The 22,422-nt window shown below is 46.4% G+C and overlaps 1 protein-coding gene across 1 annotated transcript; it reads left to right on the top strand.

Annotated features, from left to right (window-relative positions):
• Nucleotides 1-18,991: 18,991 nt before the first annotated feature.
• Nucleotides 18,992-21,905, top strand: CRYAA (crystallin alpha A). Its single transcript, XM_073328455.1, has 3 exons — nucleotides 18,992-19,180; nucleotides 20,337-20,459; nucleotides 21,696-21,905. Exons 1-3 carry the CDS (start codon nucleotides 18,992-18,994, stop codon nucleotides 21,903-21,905), a joined length of 522 nt encoding a protein of 173 aa, XP_073184556.1.
• The last annotated feature ends 517 nt before the right edge of the window (nucleotides 21,906-22,422 follow it).

The raw sequence follows: 22,422 nt of genomic DNA, 5'->3' as shown, positions 1-22,422 counted from the left end.
GGCGTCTGGGTGTGGAGGCTATGGAACTTGGGAAGGAGGGCGGTTGGTTACAGAGGGGCTGCAGTGGCAGTCTGTGCTCCAGCTGCCTTTGCTGCAGCTCAACCATACACTGGAGCATACTGGTTTGGTCCTGCAGCAGCCTCAGCATTGAATCCTGCCTCCTCTCATCACGCTGCCGCCACATTTGAGCTTCAGCCCTGTCTTCAGCCCGCCACTTACTCTCTTCAGCCCGCTACTTACTCTCTTCAGCCCGCCACCTCTCCTCCCGGTCATTTTGTGCTTTCCTGCACTCTGACATTATTTGCCTCCACGCATTCGTCTGTGCTCTTTCAGTGTGGGAGGACAGCATGAGCTCGGAGAACATTTCATCGCGAGTGCATTTTTTTTTCTTTCTAAGCTTCACTAGCCTCTGGGAAGGAGAAGATCCTGTGATCATTGAAACACATGCAGCTGGTGGAGAAAAAAAAAGGGACAGCGGTATTTAAAAAGACACATTTTATAAAACAGTGGCTACACTCTTTCAGGGTAAACCTTGCTGTTAACATTACATACGTAGCACATGTGCTTTCGTTACAAGGTCGCATTTTGCCTACTCCCACCGCGTGACTACCCCCTCAACCTTCCCCCCTCCCTGTGGCTAACAGCGGGGAACATTTCTGTTTAGCCACAGGCAAACAGCCCAGCAGGAATGGGCTCCTCTGAGTGTCCCCTGAAGAAAAGCACTCTATTTCAACCAGGTGACCATGAATTATATCTCACTCTCCTGAGGATAACACAGAGAGATAAAGAACGGATGTTGTTTGAATGCCAGCAAACATACACTGCAATGCTTTGTTCTACAATGATTCCCGAGTACGTGTTACTGGCCTGGAGTGGTAAAGTGTCCTACCATGAAGGACACAATAAGGCTGCCCTCCCCAGAAACCTTTTGCAAAGGCTTTAGGACTACATCTAGGAGAACCGCAAATGCCAGGGCAAAGGAATCCTTTCACATGCTTGCTTTTAAACCATGTATAGTATTTTAAAAGGTACACTCACCAGAGGTCCCTTCTCCGCCTGCTGGGTCCAGGAGGCAGCCTTGGGTGGGTTCGGGGGGTACTGGCTCCAGGTCTAGGGTGAGAAACAGTTCCTGGCTGTCAGGAAAAGCGGTTTCTCCGCTTGCTTGCTGTGAGCTATCTACAACCTCCTCCTCCTCATCATCTTCTTTGTCCCCAAAACCTGCTTCCGTATTGCCTCCATCTCCATTGAAGGAGTCAAACAACACGGCTGGGGTAGTGGTGGCTGAACCCCCTAAAATGGCATGCAGCTCATCATAGAAGCGGCATGTTTGGGGCTCTGACCCAGAGCGGCTGTTCGCCTCTCTGGTTTTCTGGTAGGCTTGCCTCAGCTCCTTAAGTTTCACGCGGCACTGCTTCGGGTCCCCGTTATGGCCTCTGTCCTTCATGCCCTGGGAGATTTTGACAAAGGTTTTGGCATTTCAAAAACTGGAACGGAGTTCTGATAGCACGGATTCCTCTCCCCATACAGCGATCAGATCCCGTACCTCCCATTCGGTCCATGCTGGAGCTCTTTTGCGATTCTGGGACTCCATCATGGTCACCTGTGCTGATGAGCTCTGCATGGTCACCTGCAGCTTTCCACACTGGCCAAACAGGAAATGAGATTCAAAAGTTCGCGGTTCTTTTCCTGTCTACCTGGCCAGTGCATCTGAGTTGAGAGTGCTGTCCAGAGCGGTCATAATGGAGCACTCTGGGATAGCTCCCGGAGGCCAATACCATCGAATTGTGTCCACAGTACCCCAAATTCGAGCCGGCAACGTCGATTTAAGCGCTAATCCACTTGTCAGGGGTGGAGTAAGGAAATCGATTTTAAGAGCCCTTTAAGTCGAAATAAAGGGCTTCATTGTGTGGACGGGTGCAGGTTTACATCGATTTAACGCTGCTAAATTCGACCTAAAGTCCTAGTGTAGACCAGGGCTAAGGCATGGCCATTCTCAGCACACATTTTCTCACCAGCTCTCTTTCTCTCAGAAATCACCTGTAGACAGAATGAGTGCCCTAAGGCAAGATACACTGCACTGTAATTGACATGCCAAGGGTTACAAGACTCCTCCTTTTCTCCCCCATCCAAACTGCTTTCCTAAGGATTAGTCTTCACTAGAACGTCATGGGAATTTCCCCCTGGTTTGTTTCTAGACTAGAAGAGGTTTAAGGTCACAACAGCAAAAGGGCCTTTTAGCAGTGTTCAGTTATTGAGCAGATGTATTGATGTAGGCTGGTTAAAAGCCGATATTGACTTGCACATGCTTTGCAATCAAGGCAAACTCATGCAGCTGTCACTTCTCTTCAATGGAGCAGATTTTGTGCAGCTAGACATCAGCACTTGTGCAGTCTATCTGAAGGACAAAAGAAAATCTTTCTGGTCACTCCATTATTTCCTTCTGATTTACATCCCCCATCTGTCAATCTGTCCATAATTATCCCTCTGTTTGTTGGACTCTTTAACCTAGACTCCCACCTGCACCTTGAACCTCTGGGCAGAATGGAGAGGGGAACGATAAAGGAGCTGGCTCTGACTCTTTGATTCTGAGACCAGTTCTATTCTAATCCCAGGGTAGATTAGAGTGGCCTAGGGGCAGCCCTAAAACATATCAGATTTCTATGGCCCCCAAAGATCTCTCCAATTGCTACAAATGGCTAGAGTGCAATAATGCTTTGACAATGCACCCCCCACCCTCCCACATGCTCCCATGCCTGATGCTACAGCGGTGAGTGTCAGGAGTTAGCTATGCCAACTGGGGACTCCTGCACATTGGTGCAAAGGGAGTAGAACACATTAGAGAACATGGACCATTAGCTCATCTTCAGGCTATGGACACTATTACTCTTCAAGCTGAAAGATGCTCAGGAGGCAAACTTCAGATTTGGATTTTGCATACCCCAGAGTCCAGAGGTTTCAGAACCACAATTTGGGTTTGGCTCATTTCTTATCAGGATGGGGCTTGTGTGTACAGTCTGGATCTGGATCCAGGCTTGGACTGAGAGGGGAGGATTGGATTCCCAGCAGGCCTAGTAGGTAGGTAAAATGTAGGTAAGAAGACTGGAGATTTTCTGAGGTAAAAGAAATTCTTTTCATGTGACTGAAAATCTGCCTTTAAGATCCCAGCCAGACAGGAGATAGCTCCAGTGTCCTCCAGGATTTGCAAAATCTTCTTTGTCTGTGCCACGGTTTGCTCTGAGTGCTTCTCAAAAGGGAAAGCCTTCCCCGTGCTAGTGCACTGCCATAATCCATGAGAAGCTACATGAAATGTGTGTGGAGAACATTGTGATTTCAGCTGAAGACTGCACATCACGCCTGATGTGCTGTGTGCACACTGGAAAAATTGCCTGCACTGCAGTTTGTGGCAATCAGAAAAGAAAGGAGGTGCCACGTGAGGTCTGCAATCCTGTGTTTGGAGCAGGCTTGTCAAAAGTCTTGCAACAACATTCACAGCAGAAGATAGTAATTACAGGGCCGTTTTTTCAGGGCAATTTCTCTTTTCTTCTACATGAAGAAACTTACTGCATAGCATTTAAAAGGCTGTGATTTTATTTGCACATGCTGGCCTCTTTCTGAATTTTCCCAGGCTCTGGGAATCACCCTGGGAAAATGAGAGCCCAGATTTCATTGTGATGTTCTTGTTTTCTTGGGAGGGTGCTAAACTTCTTTCATGTTTTAAAAAATTACAGTGTGCATTCCCGCTGTTGGTTGTTCATTCATTCAGGTAATCTGTATCTGCATAGCCCTGCACTAAACATGACATTATGGGTCGGAGCTTGCACTTGGGTAAGCTGGCGTTGTTCCACAACGGAGAGAAAGTGATTTACAACCAGCTGAAAATGTCACCCATTACGATCTGCATTACACTGTGAATAAACCTGATGCATTCTGACGGTTACCAAAACCGGAGACTGAAGTAGGGCAAGAGGGATGGAGCAGGCAGAGCACACAGGAGTGGAAGTCAGTGGTGGAAAGCAGCGGATGAAGAGCGAGTTTTGTGAAGGGCTATGGAGGAGGAGAGTGAAGATATTTGGTGCATTGGCAGCAGGTGCCATTTTGCAGAACATTTCCTTTGCAATGTACCCTTTCCATTCCATGGAGTGCCTGCTGGCTCCTGTACTATGGGGCAGGGTGACACCAGTCAGGCGTCACTACATGTTGGTCATTCCTGTATATAATTTTGTCATGGCCTCTCTGCTTTTTCTCCTTTTCAAGCTAACGAGCACCAAACTCTAGTTTCTCATCAGGTAAGGCCAGCCGTATGTACATTGGCTACACACACTGCCATGCACCAGATCTTCAGTTAGCTGAGCTAAGTCTGTTTACACCAGTTCTGGATTTGGCCTGGTCTGCTATAATGAATGTAACACTCTTCTACGGATTCTGATTTAGTGAATGCAATGATCTTCTTACTGATTATTCCTGTGTTTACTGTCTTCCTGTATCACTCCCATTTCTGTGTTTGAACCACTGTCTTGTGTACTCCAGGTAAGCTGTCTGAGGCAGAGACATTGGGCCACACTCACTGGTTTGCTCTGTGATGCAAAGCAGCCATAAAACCAGAGTGCAAAGCAGGTGGTGTGGACTGATGCATCTGGCCCTGTGTGTTTTTAATGTGCTTCATATAATGCCGTATACAGGGCCAGTCTCAGCATTTTGTAAGATGGCCTATGAAACATCCACACCCCTGAACAAAGCAGTTAAGCTGACCTAACCCCCAGTGCAAACAGTGCTATGTTGGCAGAAGAATTCTTCCATTGACCTAGCTACCACTTCTCAGGGAGGTGCATTAACTACGGTAACAGAAGAACCCCTCCCATCGTTTTAGTGAGTGCCTATGCTGAAGCAGTACAGTGGCGCAGCTGCACTGCTGTAGCATTTCAAGTGTAGACAAGCCTCCAGTCTCTTCCTCAAACCCATCTTGGAGGTTACCTTGCTTCCAAACCATTGCTGACTTGCAGATCCACCTGTGGTGAAATAATTCATCTCTGACTTGCCAGCGGTTAATTCTCTGCCAGTTCACCTGTGATTAAGCAATTTCTCACACTCTCTGGGGGTAGGGAGAATTAAACAATTCTCACAATAGTATTCATACTTAGCATGTATTTAGCACTTTACCTTTCCCCCCAAGGCTTTGCACAAAAAATCTGATGCAGTCTCAAGAGTGATTGAACAATTCAGTGCAGCATTACCACAGTTACAGTGCACCTCTGATTGCCTCTCCCTCCCATCCTCTGCTCTAAGGACCCTCCTTCTATAGTACCTCCTCTTCCTCGCCCAAGTCCCCTTTTGCAGTTCCCCAAATCATCACAGACTCACTAGTGAACACCTTTGTTCACTGCCTCTCCTTGCCCCATAACATCTACAACATCTTTTCATTCCCTCTCCTCCCTCGGAACCCCAGAACAAACCATTCTCCCTCACTGCCCCCTCCTGCAGCTGCTGCTTCTCCCAAACACCATATTTAGCCCCCTCTGCCTGACGACTCTTCTCTACTGCCTATTGCTCTGCTTGAGAACATAAGAATGGCAGTACTGGGTCAGACCAAAGGTCCATCTAGCCCAGTATCTTGTCTTCCGACAGTGGCCAATGCCAGGTGCCCCAGAGAGAATGAACAGAACAGGTAATCATCAAGTGATCCATCCCCTGTCACCCATTCCCAGCTTCTAGCAAATAGAGACTCTGGACAACATCCCTGCCCATCCTGGCTAACAGCCATTGATGGACCTATCCTCCATGAATTTATCAAGTTCTTTTTTGAACCCTGTTATAGTCTTGGCCTTCACAACATCCTCTGGCAAGGAATTCTACAGGTTGACTGTGCATTGTGTGAAAAAATACTTCCTTTTGTATGTTTTAAACCTGATGCCTGTTCATTTCATCCATTGCAGCCCCCCACCACAGTCATGCTCTTCCCATTATGCCCACATCCCCCCTCCAACTCTCCAGAGCAGGGGTGGGCAAACTACGGCCCCGGGGGCCACATCTGGTCCTCCAGATGTTTTAATCTGGCCCTAGAGCTCCCGCCAGGAAGCGGGGTCTTGGGCTTGTCCCGCTCTGGCACTCCAGCCGGGGAGCAGGGTTGGGGTCTTGCCCCACTCTGCACAGCTCCCAGAAGCAGTGGCATGTCCCCCCCTCTGGCCCCTATACATAGGGGTAGCCAGGGGGCTCTGCACCCTGCCCCAAACGCTTCCCCCAGAGCTCCCATTGGCTGAGAACCGCAGCCAATGGGAGCTGCAGGGGTGGCACCTGTGGACAAGGCAGCATGCAGAGCTGTCTGGTCGCACCTCTGTGTAGGAGCCAGAGGGGGGACTTGCCACTGTTTCTGGGAGCTGCTTGAGGTAAGCACTGCCCAGAACCTGCCCCCTGACCCTCTCCTGTGCCCCAGCCCTGATTCCCCCTCCTGCCCTCGGTCCCAGCCTGGAGCACACTCCTGCACTCCCAACCCCACATCACCAGCCCCACCCCAGAGCCCACACCCCCGGCCAGAGCCCTCCGGAACCCCAACCCACAATTTCATGAGCATTCATGGCCTGCCATACAATTTCCATATCCAGATGTGGCCCTTGGGCCAAAAAGTTTGCCCACTCCTGCTCCAGAGGAACATAGGTGCAGATCCTGCTCTGTGCAGGAAAGAGCACTGACTCTAACTGTACAGGGACAGCGCATGCAGAATCTGTCAGTCCCAGAAGGGGTCAGAAGAGCATTGTTGATTTGTCTGTTTTTAAATACAAGAACCGTGCAGTCGCTTTATAAAAGGGGTCTTTGATACGGCCTAAAACCAAACTTTTTTTTAGGTAGAGATTCACACACAAAACAAATAATAATAAAAAAAAATAAAAGCACAACATTGTTTGTGTGGGGGTACAGGGTGACCTGGGAGTTAAAGTGAGTTAAACTACCCAGACAGGTATGCCAGTTTCCTTCAGTATTTTCTTTAAAAAAAGTTCTCTGGCCTCAAACTAACATTTCCTTGAGGAAAGGAAGATTTTACAAAGCAAAGAGAGGAGCCCCAAAAGTTCTTATACATGAAAGCCTGCTTGCAAGCCAATGGAGCTCTAAGCCGCAGTGCCATGCTATTGCATGAGAGGCAGTGATCCAGAGGAAAGGGCACAGGACAGAGAGTAGGAGAATGGGCTTATAGTTTTAACACTGCCTCTGGCCTGCTGAGGGACCCTTAACAACATGTTTCCCCAGTGAAATGGGGATAATGATACTGACTTCCTTTATGCAGTGTTTTGAGATCTGGGGATTGCGAGAGTTAGGTATTACTGTTACTTAAACCACCATAAAATTCCAAACACGCTTCTGCTTTAATTCTCCTGTTCTCTTAGTCTTGCTCTGCTACGTTCCTGCTGTACTCTCTAGCTTGCAATGCTGCAAGCTGAGGTGCGGAGAGCATCTCATTCATTACGTAAACCCATTGATGAAAACATTAAGTGCATTGTGCTGCTGAAACTTGCTGAGCTTGTTTGAATAAATGCCAGGGATTAACAGTGTGTAAATTCACCAGTGGTTCAACAACAATGACATTATGCACCCCAAACACTGATGGGATTTGTTCAGTGTTCAGGACATGAGCTCTGAGGTGGAAAAAAGGGATTGCTAGTAATTTTTTAAGCCTCTTTGGCTGCACTGAGGCAGACTGTTGACATTATATAAATTCTTTAGATTAAAATAAAATGGTCTTTGTCTGAGGAGAGCTGATATTTAGCTTTTCCAATGTACAGCTGAACTGTGAAGTGGTTTGAAAATAGACAGATAGCTGTACAATAAAAATAACCCCATGCATTTAAAATAAGGAGGAAGTGGATCTAGGAGTGGAAATCTGTCTGATGCTAAGGGCCAGGAATCAAGCACAGGGCATGACTCTAACTGAAGGGATTTTCCAACCTTTTCTCAGATCCTCAAAGGTAGTTAGGCTTCTAACTTCCTATGATTTCATTAGAGAGATGAGAGGGGTGAGGTAATATATTTTATTGGACCAAACTTCTGTCTAATAAAAGATATTACCTCATGCCCCTTGCCTCTCTAATATCCTGGGACCAACACAGCTACAATAACACTGCATACAACATTGATATAATTGCAAGTTAAGAGCCTAAATACCTTTGTGATCTGGGCCTCAGGTCTGGTCTACACCTAAAAATTAGACCAACCTAGCTGCATTGCCACTGTAGATGCAGCTAGGTTGATGGAAGAATTCTTCCATTGACCTAGCCACTGCCTCTCAGAGAGGTGGATTACCTACATCGACAGAAAAAACCCTTCCGTCGATGTAGGAAGCACCTACAGTACAGTGCTACAGCAGCATGCTGTAGCTGTGACATTAGTCATTGTAGTGTAGATGCAGCCTCAGTAACTTCCCAACCAATCTTCCCACAGTCCTACCTTTATGGAGTAAAATCAATTGTGAATAAAAATTTTGTTACACGTGGCCCTTTTCCTATGATATAAGAGCTGATAGTGCACCAAGCAGAACGGTGGGAGGCAAAGAGGGAGATGCTTGCTTCCCACAGGTCTCTAGTGATCTGTATCACTGTGCGGGAAGCTCAGGATCAATTTCCTGTCCTGTAGTTCCTCCAAGCCATCAGGGCTAGAGAGTGCAATAGAGGCAGAGGTCCAGATTCTCAAAGGTATTTAGCCAAGAGCCTTGGCTTGCTCTGTAGTGACCTCTGTAGCTGATTAAGTAGTGGGGTTGATAGATTCCAAAGAATCCCTCTTCCCAGCTGAAAGGTTGGTGATTGCAAGGCAAAGCCTTGTAGGGAGAATTCAAGTAGGGAGGTGTGTTTGAATTTGTAGCATGCTGTGAGGGACATTGAGATCTCTCTTACAAAGAAATGGAAACCAATTTAATAAAAATTGGACCTTAATGTTATGCTCTTAAATCTATATTTAAGCATCTAAGGGTATGTCTACACTATGAAATTATGTCGATTTTATAGAAGTCGATTTTTAGAAATCGATTTTATACAGTCGATTGTGTATGTCCCCACTAAGCGTATTAAGTCGGCAGAGTGTGTCCTCTATACCATGGCTAGCATCGACTTATCGAGCGGTGCACTGTGGGTAGCTATCCCACAGTTCCCGCAGTCTCTGCTGCCCATTGGAATTCTGGGTTAAGCTCCGAATGCCTGATGGGGCAAAAACATTGTCGCAGGTGGTTTTGGGTACATGTTGTCAGTTGCCCCTCCCTCCGTGAAAGCAATGGCAGACAATCGTTTCATGCCTTTTTTCCTGGGTTACCCGTGCAGACGCCATACCACGGCAAATATGGAAGCCCGCTCAGCTCACCGCTGTTGTTGTGAGCATTGTAAACACCTCGTGCATTGTCCTGGAGTATGTGCAGAACCAGGCTAAGAGACGCCAGCACAAGGATGATTGTGAAGAGGACATGGACACAGACGTTCCTGAAAGCACGGGCTGTGACAATTGGGACATCATGGAGGCAGTGAGGCTGGTTGATACAGTGGAATGCTGATTCTGGGCCCAGCAAACAAGCACAGACTGGTGGGACTGCATAATGTTGCAGGTATGGGATGATTCACACTGGCTGCAAAACTTTTGCATGCGAAAGGCCATTTCCCTTGAACTTTGTAAGTTGCTTTCCCCCACCCTAAAGCACAGGAATACCAAGATGAGAGCTGCCCTGACAGTTGAGAAGCAAGTGGCAATAGCCCTGTGGAAGCTTGCAATGCCTGACTGCTACCAATCAGTTGGGAATCAGTTTGGAGTGGGCAAGTCTACTGTGGGGACTGCTGTGATCCAAGTAGCCAATGCAATCACTTACGTTCTGCTATCAAGGGTAGTGACTCTGGGAAATGGGCCGGTCACACTGGATGGCTTTGCTGCAATGGAGTTCCCTAACTGTGGTGGGGCAATAGACGGAATGCATATCCCTATCTTGGCACCAGACCACTTCGCCAACCAGTATGTAAACCGCAAGGGGTACTTCTCAATGGTGCTGCAAGCACTGGTTGATCACAAGGGACGTTTCACCGACATCAACGTGGGATGTCCGGGAAAGGTGCATGACGCTCGCATCTTTAGGAACTCCAGGCTGTTTGAGTAGTTGCAAGAAGGGACTCACTTCCCAGACCAGAAAATTACCATTGGGGATGTTGAAATACTCAGCCTACCCCTTGCTCCCATGGCTCATGAGACCCTACACAGGCAGCCTGGACAGTAGTAAGGAGCAGTTCAACTATAGGCTGAGCAAGTGCAGACTGGTGATAGAATGTGCCTTTGGACATTTAAAAGCTCACTGGTGCTGTTTGCTGACTAGGTTAGACCTCAGCGCAACCAACTTTCCCATTGTTATTGCTGCTTGCTGTGTGCTCCATAATATCTGTGAGAGTACGGGGGAGACGTTTATGGCGGGGTGGGAGGTTGAGGCAAATCACCTGGTGGCCGATTTTGAGCAACCAGACCCCAGGGGGATTAGCACAGCTAGGCACGCTGAACATCAGAGAGGCTTTGAAAACCAGTTTCATGACTGGCCAGGCTACGGTGTGACAGTTGTATGTGTTTCTTCTTGCTGCAAAACCACGCCCTTTGTTGATTTTAATTCCCTGTAAGCCAACCAGCCTCCCCGCTTCGATCACAGCTGGCAAAGGAAATAAAAGGAGGACTTGTGACACCTTAGAGACTAACAAATTTATTTGAGCATAAGCTTTCGTGAGCTACAGCTCACTTCATCCGTCACCATTGTTTTAAAACCATGCATTATTTCTTTATTAATTAAAAAAAAAAAGTGAGATAACTGACAAGGTAGCCCGGGTGGGGTGGGGTGTGGGAGGAGGGAAGGACAAGGCCACATTGCTTATTGTAGCCACACTACAAAACTGTTTGAATGACAGCCTTCTGTTGCTTGGGCCATCCTCTGGAGTGGAGTGGCTGGGTGCCTGAAGCCTCCTCCCCTCCCCCCCGTTCTTGGGCGTCTGGGTGAGGAGGATCTGGAACTTGGGGAGGAGGGCAGTCGGTTATACAATGGATGCAGCGGGGGGCTGTGCTCTTGTTGGCTTTCCTGAAGCTACAACAAAAGCTTCATCATGTCTGTTTGCTCCCCCATTAGCCTCAGCATTGCCTTCTGCCTCTGATCTTTGCACTCACTTAATGCTTTCCTGGCCTCTGCCACGCTGTGCCCTATCAGTGCGGGAGGACTGCATGAGCTCAGAAAACATGTCATCGCGAGTGCGTTTTTTTCACCTTCTAATCTGCGATAACCTCAGGGACAGAGATGATAGGGGGAGCATAGAAACATTTGCACCTGGGGGAGATAAAAAGGGAGAGTAAAATTTAAGATGATACATTTCTGAGAACAAAAGGGAGACTCTTTCACAGTGAATCAAGCAATTCACAGCACACAGCACACGTGCTTTAGGTACGAGGTTGCATTTTGCCTTTTATATTGAGCGCCTGCCGATATGGTGACACATTACAAACGGGTGGGCAATAGAATTCGGTTTCCAGGCAGCCATGGTAAGCCTTTTGGTATATGGGGTTGGCTTCTTATACCTTCATAACATGTGGGAATGGTTTCAAACTGCAGCGCCATCCTTTCCCATAGCAAGCAATGCCGGTTGGGTTTCACATTTAAAAGGAGGGGCTGTGGTTTTTGGGTGGATGTGCAGCACACACCTCCCCTAAACCCACTGCGTGGCTATTCTCTGAGATGATCCCTTTACCCCTTCCCCCCACCACGTGGCTACTCTCCGGGATGAACTCTTTTTGCCAAGCGCAAACAACCCAGCATGAACGGGGTCCTTTTACTGTTCCCATACAAAAATTCCCCTGTTTCAACCAGGTGACCATGAATGATATCACTCGCCTGAGTCTAACACAGAAAGATAAAGACCGAATGTTGCTTGAATGCGACCAAAACCCAGGACCATTCGCTGCCATGCTTTGTGCTGAAATGATTCCAACTACTTGCTACTGGTTTGGTGTGGTAAAGTGTCCTACCGTGGAGGACGAAATAAGGCAGCCCTCCCCAGAAACCTTCTGCAAAGGCTTTCAGAGTATCTCCAGGAGAGCTTCATGGAGATGTCCCTGGAGGATTCCCGCTCCATCCCCAGACACGTTAACAGACTTTTCCAGTAGCTATACTGGCCGCGAATGCATCCCAATTCTTCAGGGCAAATCAAACATTAAACACAATTGCTTTTAAACCCTGTACTGTAGTTACAAATGTGCACTCACCAGAGCTGCCTTCTCCGGCTTTATGGTCGGGGATCCTGCCTTGGGAGGGTATTGGCTCCAGGGTGATGAAAAGGTCTTGGCTGCCGGGGAGAACGGATTCACCACTTCCCTGCTGCGTTCTCCTCCTCCTCCACAAAATCGTCCTCCCTGTTACATGAGACTCCCCGCTTTCAGGTGTCCACAGACAGTGGTGGGGTAGTGGTAGCCCCCCCCTCCCCCCCAGAATGGCATGCAGCTGATCATAGAAGCGGCACGTTTGGGGCTCTGACCCGGAGTGACCGTTTGCCTCCTTTGTCTTTTGGTAGGCTTGCCTGAGCTCCTTGACTTTCATATGGCACTGCTGTGTGTCCCTGTTGTAGCATCTCTCCACCATGCCCTGTGTGATTTTGGCCTATATATTAGCATTTCTTCTTTTTGATCGGAGTTTGGCCTGCACAGATTCTTCTCCCTGTACAGTAATCAGATCCAGTGTCTCCCTTTCTGTCCATGCTGGAGCTCGTTTGCAATTCTAGGGGGACTGCATGGTCACCTGCGCTGCTGAGCTCGCCACGCTGACCAAACAGAAAATGAAATTCAAAATTTCCCGGGGCTTTTCCTGTGTACCTGGCTAGCGCATCGGAGTTCAAAGTGCTGTCCAGAGCGGTCACATTGGAGCACTTTGGGATAGCTCCCGGAGGCCAACACCGTCGAATTGCGTCTGCACTACCCCAAATTTGACCCAGCAAGGTTGATTTTAGCGCTACTCCCCTCACTGGGGAGGAGTACAGAAGTCGATTTAAAGAGCCCTTTAGGTCGACAGAATGGGGTTGGTTGTGTAGACGCATTCATTTTAAAATCAACCTAACGCGGCTAAATTTGACTTAAGCCTGTAGTGTAGACCAGGGCTAAGTAAGTGACCTGATTTTCAAAGGTGCTGAGCACCCAGCAGCTCCTGCTGACTTCTTTCCTCGGATGGGCTGCGGTTTCTATTCGCCTGCAACAAGTAACACTTGTTGGTCCTGTGAAAGTGATCAAAACACATGCCTGCAATCCCTTCCACCTATGATAACGTTAATGCTTCCCTGCCCACCTTTATTCTTGTGACTGTGGAGCATGACTTCTGATAATATGCCCATGGAAAAAGTGCTTTGTAGGGAGGCACTGGAATTCAACATTGAGTGGAAATTGTTACTTGTTATTGCCTTTCTTGGTATTTAAAGGTGGCAGGAAGATGAGTGTTGCTATTATTTCATCGTCTCTCATTACATGGCCACTTCAACTCTATGAGTGTCCCAGAACAGATATGGCAACAGGCCCGTTAGATCCACAGTGGTGGAAAGGCTCACAGACTTTCAGTCCAGGAATGAGAAGAACTGTTCCTGGAATGAGAAGAACTGAACAAGGACTCTGACTACACAGACAAGGTTTGAAGAGCACAAAACAAGGCTCATGTTTCAGAGACAGGACAGCTTGGGGCAAGAGGACAGGGAAACAATGCAGGAAACTCTTTCCCTAATGAGAGAGAAATATGATGGAGGACAAACACTTCCAGAGGGAAATGTTTAGCAAACACTTAAGGACTCCAAAAGAATGACAATAATGTTTATGCAACTGGCTCCTGCAGCTATGTCTGCCCCCTGCATAATATCACTGTTTATGGCCTTGATTCAGGACAGCATTTTAAGGGAACGGCGAACCGTGGCCACTGGGAGCTGCAAGCGACCGTACCTGCAGATGCTCAGGTAAACAAAGTGTTTTGCAGCCCACCAGGGGCTTACCCTGAACAAGCCGTGAACCAAGTCTGGGAACCCCTGAACTAGTGTAATTGCCAACAGTTAAAAATTACCACACAGCCCTTTCTAAGCAAGCCCCTTTATTTTTAAGGTGAAACCGTTATAGAGAAAACACAATAAAAAATAGTAAAAGAACCTACACACTAATCCAAGAAGGGCTCTGGTAGGTTTTAGTCCTTCAAACCCCACCAAGGGGGTTTTCTGTGGTTATAAGTTCTTAGCAGCTGTTAGCTCAGAACAAGCACCCCCATGAATCTGTGACTCCTTCCATTATACATAGGGCCCTACCAAATTCACAGGCCATTTTGGTCAATTTCACAGTCATAGGATTTTAAAAATCATCAGTTTTATGGTTTCAGAGGTTTACATCTGAAATTTCACGGTGTTGTAACCGTGGGGGTCCAAACCCAAAAGATAGTGGGTGGGGGTTACAAGGCTATTGTAAGGGGGTAGTGGGATTGTCACCTTTACTTCTGTGTTGCTGCTGGTGGGGGCACTGCCTTCAGAGCTGGGCAGGGAGCGGGCCTTGCCTCCCAGTCAGGCTCTCTCAGGAAAAAGCAGCTCTGTCCTGCTCCTCACCCAGCTGCCAGGGAGAGCAGCCAAAGGTGCTGGGAGTTGCGGGGAGGAGGCGCAGGGAGAGAAGGACAGAGCCACTCTCACTCTTCGCCTCCAACAGGCCAATCTGGGGGGTGGGGAGGGGCACTTGATTCCCCCTCTTCGTGTTGCATGTGCTTCTCCTTGAAGTTTCCCAGGAAATCCACTTCACATGTATTGTCCCAAAAGTTCAGGCTTGTCTGCCATATTGTTCAGTATAAACCTTTGATCATCCAGGCCCACAAGAATACATCACCTTTGTATTTAATACAGTGAACTCTAAGCATACTTAACCTGAATAAGGTTTTTCAAGGATATTGCAGGAAATTGCCGTAGCTGTCTCCGCTCTCCACTTCCGTTGGTGACAAGCTTGTCTCTCTCTCACCAAGAGAAGTTGGTCCAATTAGAGATATTACCTCACCCACCTCATCTCTCTAATATCCTGGAACGGACACGGCTACAACTACACCGCAAACGTCTCCCCACTAAAGAAGTGGGGGTAACTAGGGGGCGTGACTGGCATTCTAGGGAAACCTACTGACTTATTTTCTGGACAGGTTTATTCCACGGATAGCCTTTCATAATTTCACATTTCAGCTATTCACATGATAAACATTCTTGCTAACAAGCCAGCCGACATCCTTCAACAATCCGTACAGAGCCATTTCACCACTAGCCCATATAATTTCTCTCTTTAGAACCTATGGGGCTCTTGCCTACCCTTTCTTACCCTTGACACCCCGAAACCTTTGGGTGTAAACTTGAACCCAGGCTTTCCCACTCCCACAAAGCTTCTAGGGAGTGTGTCTAGTGTCCCTTTGTCCCTGAAGGGGTTGGCTGCCACAGCAATGGGTGGAGGTCCGTTCCCCCCCCCCCCCCCAAAAATCATATAACAGTTCTTTGGGCCAAGAGAAAAAGCTGTTAGGGCTGCCTCGCTGTGCAGTGGCTCACAACCATGTACTGCTTTTAACAGCAGATGATAGCAGGTGGGCAAGGGAGATTCCTCAAACCTCCCCCACAGCCAAATTCCTTTCTGTGCCCCACCCCTTTGGAGGCTGGGGTCTGGGTACTCCAGTGGCCTAACTTTAGCTTTTCGGTGGTGGGGGAGAAGGGGAGGAGTATTGATCCCCCACCTCACTGGGGTGGCCTTTTGTTCCCCGCACAGAGTCAAGGTGAGTGTCCTTCCTGTCTGTCATCCTCCTCACTCACATGTATTTGTCTGTATACTGTGGGATGGTAACTTGATTCCTTTTGGGTATTGGCAGGGGTGATATGACCTCCCTCCTCCCTGTCTGCTACTTCATTTGCTTTTTGGCTAAGGCAGTCAGTCCATTGCAGGCCTGGGAGCTAACTGAGGGGAGTCTGATTGACCCCTTCTGCTTTTCAAGCCATAATATCATTCCCTACCTCAAAGAATATGGACTATCTGACAATATCTCTACAACCAGCCCCAGACACCTTCCTGAGGCTATATAGAACTCTGTGCTGTAGGTAGAGGGAAGGCTTTTACACCCCGAACTATAACCAGCTGCCTCACAGCCATTGCCTGACATTCCACTCCAGCTCAAAACTGTCAGAAGGAACACAGCAATCAGACTGAGATGCATTTGATTATCCTTTAGGATAATATGTCTATTGTCCTTTGTTGTCTGCATGTTAACTTGTTTTTTTGCTATCACAGATGGCCTGAAACCATTTCTTGAAAAGGAAAGCTTTGTGTCATTTGCACAACCGTTCTTTCATTTCAAAAGTATAACAGTTCACTTCTCCATATACTCCTGCACCAAAACTACTAAACAACGTCTATACAAATACATAAAAAGGGAGGAAAAGTCAGCTAGGTTCTGGAAGAGGAGGAGGAGGAGGAAGTATTGGGGATGCAGCTGTAACATTTAGAAAAGTCTGGCCTTCTGGGATGGTAAAGGCAAGTGTGTGAAGTGACACACACTTTACGGTACCTTCTTACTAGGGTAACCCTTCTGCCAAGTCAAGTGGAACTTGGCAGCAACAAGGGTTGGGTTCATTATCTAGGGGTTCCTCTTAACAATATGACACAGAACTGGCTAAAGCCTCCACCCAGTAATCTGGGAAAACATAACACTACCCCAGGTGTCTCTAAGAGGCAATACTTTCCCACTTGTAAGCACTGAGTCTGTGTATAACAAAAGATAGCTTTTATTAAAAGCGAAAGGGAACCACACGTACATTTGGGAAAACACAACAACCACATTCAAAAGCATGTAACCATAGGCAAACCCGACCCCACAGTGCGTTGGGCAGTGTCCTTTGCCTGTTTCCCACCTTGCAGTAGGAAAGTCTGAACAACGAATGTCCCTTTATCACATCACTCTCCACTCCCTCCACTACACCCCACTCACAGCTGGCTGTCCTTGATTAGTGAAGACTCAGAGGTGCATTCACAGGGGTTCACCTCCCGCCCAAGAAAGGAGGGGGGACGTTGAGCATTGTCTGTGTGGTTGCTGTGCACCTCTACAACTGGCTGTTTGCCACGGCCTCTGCTGCCACTGGTCACATGCTGCTGCGGTTGGACACTCACTGCCACTTCTGCAATGCCATGTTCTGAGGTTTCACTGCTTAATCCAGGTCTTTAGCGATGTCAGCTCTTCCTGATTTCACTGGGTAGCAGGAAACCTCACTGCCAGTACCGCCTCTGCATTGTCTTTCATTTAACCACTGTCCCTACACCAGGTCTAAGGCATAGCCCCTAGATCTGCTTATCAGTGGTCCAGCTCTGGTCATCACTGAATAGAAAAAATGACTCTCCGTTGAGCCTAATCAGCTCTGTCCTTAAACACTGGGGAGGGGAAAGTAAAATGGTGCCTAGGATTCTTTCAGCAGAGTCCACACCACCAAGTAGAAACACCTATCCCCAACCCCTCTCATTTCCACTGGGAGATGGCATCCCTATCCCTGCTTAGCGAGTGAGGTTCATTTTAGAGTGACCCCCTCAATCAGGGCAAGCAAAGTACAGTTCTGCTGCCCTTTACTCACACAGTAAATATAACAACATTTCATTACCTCTGCACTCAATACTAAAGGGATTTGTAACCCAACACCAGCCAAAAGTGACCATTTTAGAAAAGCAGCTCCACCATGTTGTGCATCTAGACTTTTCTCCCAGCTCATCACTAGATGTCAGGGGAGAGCTCATTCAGACCCTGCTTACGTTAGAACAGATCTAAAACAAAACAAAACAAAACAAAACAAAACAAAAGGTCTGGTTGAGGACTATGTTTTGGATTGGTTCCAATATTTTACAAAACAGGCTAGGTCTTCACTGCAAATAAAGGGAGCATTTTTGCAATGAGATAGCTATCTTGCTGTAAACTCATAGTGGACAGACAAGGCACTGTTGTTTTAACCCTGATGCAGCTAGTGGAGGTCAACTCCAGGTGGGGCTATCGGGTTGACCTGGGCTAGCTACATTTACAGCAACTCAATGTAAGAAACCACACTTCTTTCTGCAATGAAGATGAAGCTTAACTCTTTATATGAGCACCCACAAATTTTATTGATTTCACTTAGTAGGTGATACACTGCGTGAATGCGCTGCTTCACTCTGCCACTGGTGAAGTATGTAACCTGAATTAGACTAAAGTTTACAACCCTTAGGAGACTGCACTACTGTGTGCCAAAGGCACAGATCAGGAGGGACTGAGGTGCACAAATGCCCTCAAAGATTAAAATGTTCTGTCCTGCAAACAGTCTAATTTAATACCACAAGGCTCCTTAGAAATGTGTACACCCTAAATAAAGAAACAAAACGAAAGAAAAATGTTCACCATTATCCAACCAGTTCTCATATTGAATACACACACCAATACCCATAAAGCTAATGGCAAGAAACAAGTCCCGCTGAATACACTTAAGGGATGTCTACTCTGGGAGTTGGGAAGTATGATTGCAGCATGTGTAGGCATACCTGAGCTAGCTCTGATCTATCCAGATCAAAGCTAGCTAGAGTAACTATAGACACCTTTAGAAAATTTCCACTAGAAATTCAATTTAAAAGTCCAGATTGAATTGCTTGTCTATGTTCAGGGTTACAGCCTGTTTTCTCTCTGGGTAGAGGTAGCCCCAGATAGCATAGCATGCTGGAGAGTAGCTACTGTCCACCGATATCTGGCACTGATTCTAACCAGACTGTCATTCTCAGGTCAGTCTCTGCATTTCTGCTGACGAGTTTGCCTTCATCATGAGATCATGTCTTTCCAGAGAAATCCCACTAATGCCTTTATTCTGTGAAAGTAGTATATAAAGAGGGAGGCTTTCTGATTCTTCACTGTGCAGTCCAGCAAAGACATCACTGTCCTCAGAGACTGCACTGTCTTCTCTCTACCGTCGAACTTGCAGCAGCAGAAAACATGGACATTACCATCCAGCACCCCTGGTTCAAACGAGCTCTTGGACCCTTATTTCCAAGCCGTTTGTTTGACCAGTATTTCGGAGAGGGTCTTTTCGATTATGATCTCCTGCCTTTGTTCTCTTCCACCATCAGCCCCTATTACAGGCACTCTCTCTTCCGCACCGTTCTGGAATCAGGCATTTCAGAGGTAAGACTCCTTTACTGAATACCATTTACCTCTGTTGCCAGTTCATTAATAGTAACAACCACCTGCTACTTTCCTTGATCTAATTAGACTATGTAATTTAGCTCTGATGTGAACAGGTGAAACTAGCAGGTTTCCTGCAAAATACTAAGCCCACCTGACCATCACAGAAAATTATCACGGGAAATCTTAGCAAAGGAAATAATTTTTTCCCTTTAAGAAAAAGATTTGACCTATAGTATTTTTACAATACTATAAAAAGATTACTTTAAGACCCTGACAGCAGTTTGCCATGTGCTGGGGAAAAAACAAAGCTTCCTCTGTTACATGAACATACATATTCAGCTTACTTTTGTTGAGGATGGGACTCCAGGTATAAATTCAATCTTGAGCATGAATGATCTCCTTTCTTTTCTTTTTTTCACCATCTCATGACTTCTGTGTTATAATCCCACACTGGAAATCCCAAGAAGAGTCCTCCAAAGACTATATGCAAAATGAACATTTTGTATGTTGGGCTGTATTCAAAACAGTCGGATCTGAAATGTCAAAGCGAGCGCAGATGTTTGTTCTTTCTGCATTCTACTAACCTTCCTGAGGTTTCCTCTAAAAATCTATCAGAAGCCCAGCAGAGCTAGAGCTGCAAGAACTTTATTAGATTTACAAGCCAGGCCACAAAACTGCAGATCACACTTTCTTCCTGAATCCATGCAGCTTAACAGAGAAAGTGTGGTTTAAAGGAGAGAGTAAAAACCAAAGGTGCGAGCTTAACAAAATAGGTGAAGCTACATAACTGATATAATTTCACCGCTAGCTGCTGAGCACAACCCAAATGTCCAATAAATCTCTAATGATAGATTCTGAAAAATAATCGAGTGATAGAGTGACACAATGAGAGCAGTGTGAAGGGATGCAAACTCAAGGAGCAATAAGGATGTCTTAGAATTCTACCAACCTTGCAATTACAGGGCCTTAGCCAAAACGCATTTACATTAATGGAGAACTCTATTGACTTCAGTGGGCTTTGGATCAGGCCCATAACCATTCTCTAGCCTTCTTAAACCACTTCTGAGACAATCATGCTCAGGATGAGACTGAGAACTACTTTGTTTTTAAGTCAACAAATTATTGTTTTATTTTATTACTATATTAATTGCAGGTGAGGTCTGACCGGGAAAAGTTTACAATCTTCCTGGATGTAAAACACTTCTCTCCTGAAGATCTGAGTGTGAAGATTATGGATGACTTTGTGGAAATCCACGGCAAGCACAATGAGAGACAGGTAAGCAGAAAAAGCATGCAACTTTGGAGGGAATTATCCTGCTCTTTTCTCTTTCTGACTTTAAGGTGTTCCATATATATATGTTATATAAGTTAACTGTAGAGCTGGGTGAATTTCCTACCAATATTTGCTTATATATAAGTTGGGGAAGAAAAACTGGGAAGGATACTGTTCTCTACTTTTTCCAGAATTATTTTTCAAAGGTTAAACCTAAATTCACTAAATGTAGGTTCCCAGCTCTGGCAAACCGGATTTCTTATAATAATGAGAATATGTCTCTGTTGTTTATTTTCAATCATCAAGCTCCATAACAGTCAGATGACAATGTGTACTGTTCAGTAATAATATCTGACTAGAAAAAGAATGTTATCTGAAGCTGTCAAAGAATGACTGAGTTTCCATAATCCAGGATTACTTGTGGAAAGCTGAGTTTTCATATGCTTGGTTGGAGGAGAAGAGCAAAACAGACAAAACCAAAAGAACAAAGGGCCTAAGGCTTGCAAACTGACCAAATATGACATGGAAATTCAAGCAAGGATTGAAATGTGAATAATAACAACACCAGTGGCAGGAGAGAGGAGGGGGCACAAACTCTTCTCATCCATGAAGACACTTGTTGGGAAAACAAAACTTCAGAGCCCAATCAGTATTTGTTTTATATATATATATTTCAGACTACTTTACCATAAAGGGAGAAAAAAGACACTTTAATATCAATCTTTCTTTTTATTTCTCATTCTTTCAGCCAACAGCATCAGAGGAGCCAGGATTACAGCCTCTTGTTCCATTCAATGATGTTTCCAACATTCTGAAATATAGGCATTCATTTTCAGAGCGCTGAGCACCTACAGCTTCAACTGAAATAAATGGGAGCTGCAGGTGCTCAGCACTGTTGACAGTCATGCCCAGCATCGTGTGGTAAGGGCCAAATTCTGCTCTGATTGACACACTTTGTAGCTCAGTTGGCCTGAGTGTTATTGCACAGGATATCAGCCAAGGCAGGATTTGTCCCTAATAAATTGTAGTGTAGAATAAAATGCATATACATTCATAGCTGTGCCTGAGACCGTGATCTCATTCTGAGCCAAATGTGGCTTTGAAATAACTGTTTGGAATTCAGTGTAAACATGGAGTCACACTCCGGTGATGTAGATTAAAACATGCTATGGGGTGTGCCTAAAGTCACAGCAGCCACTGCTTCTGACCGCGCCATCTGTTCCCTCTGTCTGTTGTCAGGACGACTATGGCTACATTTCCCGTGAATTCCACCGCAGATACCGCCTGCCTTCCAACGTGGATCAATCTGCCATCACCTGCTCCCTGTCTGCTGATGGCATGCTGACTTTCTCTGGCCCCAAAGTCCAGTCCAACATGGACACCAGCTACAGCGAGAGACCCATTCCTGTATCCCGAGAGGAGAAGCCTGCCTCGGCTCCTTCTTCCTAGGCTGATCCTACTGATGAAGCATCCAGGCGTCTGTCACCGTTCGCAGGCCTCATTCACAGAGTCATTACATAGGTATCAGTGAATATCTAGAGGGGGTTATTTTTTGTTTTAAATTTTTCTTGGATGACTGAGGGGCTGGGTGAGCAGCTAGTGGACTTTGAAGCTTAAGCCTAAACATTATGATGTCAGGTGACATGAAACAAGTGTGCTGCCAAACTGATGTATTTGCTGAAAAGGTCTTTAAACTGTACTGGATTTGGTAACATCTACCAAATATGAATAAGTGCACAACTAACATTAGCTCCCAACACACCCATCATTAGCACAAGGCTTGTGCGGTGAAAAGCCCGGCAGACCTTCTCTAGCCTAAAGAAATTAAAATCAGAGCTAAGCTGATTACTGTGGAAAAAACCCAGAGAGACTGTGCACTTGCAATGAATGTACCATGAGTTTCTTAGAACAAAAGCGAGAACAACAGTGTGTAATGTTTCGGAATTGCAACATTTTTTTCAGCAAA

The sequence above is a fragment of the Lepidochelys kempii genome, chromosome 1, assembly GCF_965140265.1.
Source record: "Lepidochelys kempii isolate rLepKem1 chromosome 1, rLepKem1.hap2, whole genome shotgun sequence".
Taxonomy (NCBI): Eukaryota; Metazoa; Chordata; order Testudines; family Cheloniidae; genus Lepidochelys; species Lepidochelys kempii.
Note: the sequence above shows the minus strand (reverse complement) of the source record. Positions and strands in the feature narration are given on the sequence as shown.